The sequence below is a fragment of the Octodon degus genome, unplaced genomic scaffold (assembly GCF_000260255.1).
Source record: "Octodon degus isolate 3935 unplaced genomic scaffold, OctDeg1.0 scaffold00007, whole genome shotgun sequence".
NCBI classification, from domain to species: domain Eukaryota; kingdom Metazoa; phylum Chordata; class Mammalia; order Rodentia; family Octodontidae; genus Octodon; species Octodon degus.
The window spans coordinates 32,647,815-32,651,187 of NW_004524583.1; the positions used below are offsets into that span (position 1 = coordinate 32,647,815).

Genomic DNA, 3,373 nt, shown 5'->3' on the forward strand with positions numbered 1-3,373 from the left:
TCTCTCTCTCTCTCTCTCTCTCTCTCTCTCTCTCTCTCTCTCTCTCTCTGTGTGTGTTTGCTAGGGACTGAACCCAGGGTCTGGAGCATGCTCTACCACTGAGCTACACCCCTACCCATTTTTTCTCCTTTTTTTTTCTCCATTTTTTCTTTCAGTTCTGAAGATCAATGCTTTCTGAACATTTTATGTGGGTTTGTTTTTGTGTGTATGAGACGATGGGGGTCAAACCCAGAGGCAAGTGCTCTGTCACCGAGCTGAAAGTGTTTCATTTTGTTTTGAGGTGGTCTCACTGAATTGCCCAGGCTGGCCTCAAGCCTGAGATCCTCCTGCCTTAGCTCCAAAGCATGTTTCTTCTCTGTAAAATTGTCCTTAAATTTAGTCAAACTGCATTAGAGTTCAACTTAGTGCTGTTTGAGAAATATTATTTTGACATTTCAAACTGTAAAATGTTTCTTTGGTTTTTCAAACCGTGTATAAGAACATAAGGATTCAGAAAGTCAGTTGGGGTTTAGGTAACTTTTTAAATTTTGTTCATTTCTAATTTAGGTAACAGTAATTTTTAAAAATGTGAACTAGATTAGTTTGTGGTATAACTTGGTTTTACTTGAGGTTTTCCTAACATGTTAATTAGCTGACACCACCAGGCTTGTGTAAAGGAAGCATGGTGTGGAATTTGAGAGCTCACTGAGACCTTCTGCCTTGAACAAAGAGAAGTGTGTCCCGAAGGCAGGGCACACACATGAGGTGGAAAGAGCCCAGGAAACATCTGTGGTTAAAGTTTTCTGGCAGCCTTGCATCTCAGTGGGCTGCCTCCTTTGAAGTGATGGTTGTAAATTCTTGGGTGTCTTGAGATGTCCCCAGGACCTGCAAACTTCCTCCTCCTATCTTATCTCCTTTCCTTACTGATTCAGACCTGGGCTGAATTCCCTGCAGAGGGTAGTGGGGCTGTTGGCAAGCAGACTGGGGGCTGGGAGAGTAGGCCAGATTGTTCAATATTAAAATCATTGATGAGGGCTGGTGAGATGGCTCAGTGGTCTAAAGCACCTACTTAGAACAAGCTTAGCAAAGCACAGGGACCACAGTTCAATCCCCCAGCACCACATGCCAGCCAGCCCCACCCCCCTGGTGGGCTGAGCTGGCCACACACACACACACACACACACTCACATAAATAAATAAAATTTAAAATCATTGATGAGCTGAGCATAGTGATGTACAGCTGTAATCCCAGCACTGAAGAGGCTGAGGCAGGAGGATTGCCATGAGTTTGAGGCCAGCCTGGATTACATAGTGGGATCCTATCTCAAACAAAACAAAATCATTAAAGACATCATTCAAAATAATTTGATATGTTTGAACAACTGGAAAACCAGTGTGATGGCGACATTTAGCTTTTTAGGTAACTTCTTTTTTTTTTTTCCTTTCCAGCTGCATTCCAATCCATGATGACAGGAGGTAACATCGGAAAGCAGATAGTTTGCATTTCAGAAATTTCTTTGTAATCACATTTTTTCCCATTGTACAAAAAACAGGAAGATATGTTTAAACAACCTAAGTGTACAGAGCCAGGCATGGTGGAACATCCCTGAAATCCCAGCATTTGGGAGGGTAAGGCAGGAGGCTCAACACAAGTTCAAGGCCAACCTGGGCTACATGGTGAGTTCAAGGCCAATATGAACTACAGTGAGACTGTCTCAAAGAACGAAAGCAAGACACCAAAAAACCCTCAAACCGTAAGACTATAGCCAGTCACTTAAATGTGAACATATGTGATTTTTTTCTTAGTGGCATAACAAATCTTTTCTATATCTTTAGTATTATATGTACTCTACATCTAACACATGATTATAACAATAAATGGAAGCCAGTATGATCTATTTTTCTTTTTTGTTAAAACTAATATTATAGGCATTTGTATTAGATATTCTGAAACCCCTGGAGATTTTGTATAACTGTTAATGGTTCATATATAATAAATTTTTAAAAATGGAATAGCCTTTATTTAAAATATAATAAATATGCTGTTAATTCTAAGAAGCACTTAGTTAACATTTGTTGAATTGGAAATATATTACATGATTCTTAGATTGAACATTAGTATAAGAATACAATTGAGATGACCATTCTGTATGTATGTGTGTATGTATGTATTTACTTATTTATTTTTGGCAGAACCAGGGATCAAATTCAGGCCCTTGCGCTTGCCAGGGAAGCGCTTATTCTACTGAGCCGTCTCCCCGGCCCCCCTGTGTTGTAGTTGGAAAAAGGATGTGATGGCAGGATATGACCCAGCATAGTAGAACAAGCCTGTAATCTCAGCCTCAGTGGGCTGAATTGTGTGAGGCCAGTTTAGGCAGTTTAGCAAGATCCTGTCTCAGACCGGAGCTGGGAATGTAGCTCAGTGGTAGGGCGACTGTCAGGTATGCACAAGGCCCTGGTTCAACCCCGTACAGACACACACAGAAAGGTATGCTGTGTATGCAGGAGCTGGAGACAGAGCATGGGGGCTCAGACTTGTGGAAGGCACTTTATGCTAGAGCAGAGGCTTTGGGTTGGAAATGATACAGAAAAATAAATGATTGGGATTCATTGAGAGAAAACGAGACTAAACTTACACTCAAAGGATGATCTGTGTGCTTTGTTAAATAATTTACCACACAGCTTAAAAACAATATATGTTGGTAACAGTGTATCTTTATTTTAGGCTAGCAGGCACACTGCGAGGTAATTGTAAAGAGAGGTCAAGTAGATACAAATATCACTTGGAATTTCAGATAATTAAATACAAAGGGGGGTGAAGGTGTAGCTCTAGGGTAGAACATTGCTTAGCTGCTAGTGTCTCCAGTTTCAATCCCTAGCAGCAAACAACAAATAAAACAAAAACAAAGACAGATTGAAGATATTTTGTGATCCTACTTCAGTGTGCCTGTGGGTGGTTCCAGGTACTAAGCCCACCCCAGCCCTTTCATATTTTTGGAGAACCAGTCTCACTAAGCCAATAAATTGTCCGGACTGGGCTCAAATTTTTTTGGAGGCAGAGCCTCATTATATAATTCAGGCTGGTCTTGAACTCATGGTGATTGTCCTGGCTCAGCCTCCAAGCACTGGGATTATAGGCATGCACCACCACATCCAGCTCCTTGTGCTCAAATTTGATCCTTTTGTTCCCTAGAGTGCAGGAATTGTGGGTGTGCTGCCAGGCCCCCTGCCCGAAACTGGGGATTGAACCCAGGGCCTGGCTCCTGACAAACCTGCTATGAAAGCTCTATTCCAAGCGCCCAGTGTATTTCTCTATGCAGCATTTGTAAAAAGTAGATTCTTATTTTATTTTAGTGTGTGTGTGTGTGTGTGTGTGTGTGTGTGTGTGTGTGTG

At 41.6% G+C, this 3,373-nt stretch overlaps 1 protein-coding gene across 1 annotated transcript in view; it reads left to right on the forward strand.

Annotated features, from left to right (window-relative positions):
- Positions 1-1,636, forward strand: part of Ptgr2 (prostaglandin reductase 2) — a 39,052-nt gene extending 37,416 nt beyond the window's left edge. The window contains exon 9 of the mRNA XM_023703487.1: positions 1,416-1,636. Coding sequence (XP_023559255.1) covers positions 1,416-1,502 — 87 coding nt within the window. The 3' untranslated portion in view covers positions 1,503-1,636. The remainder of the gene's footprint in view (positions 1-1,415) is intronic.
- Positions 1,637-3,373: the final 1,737 nt, after the last annotated feature.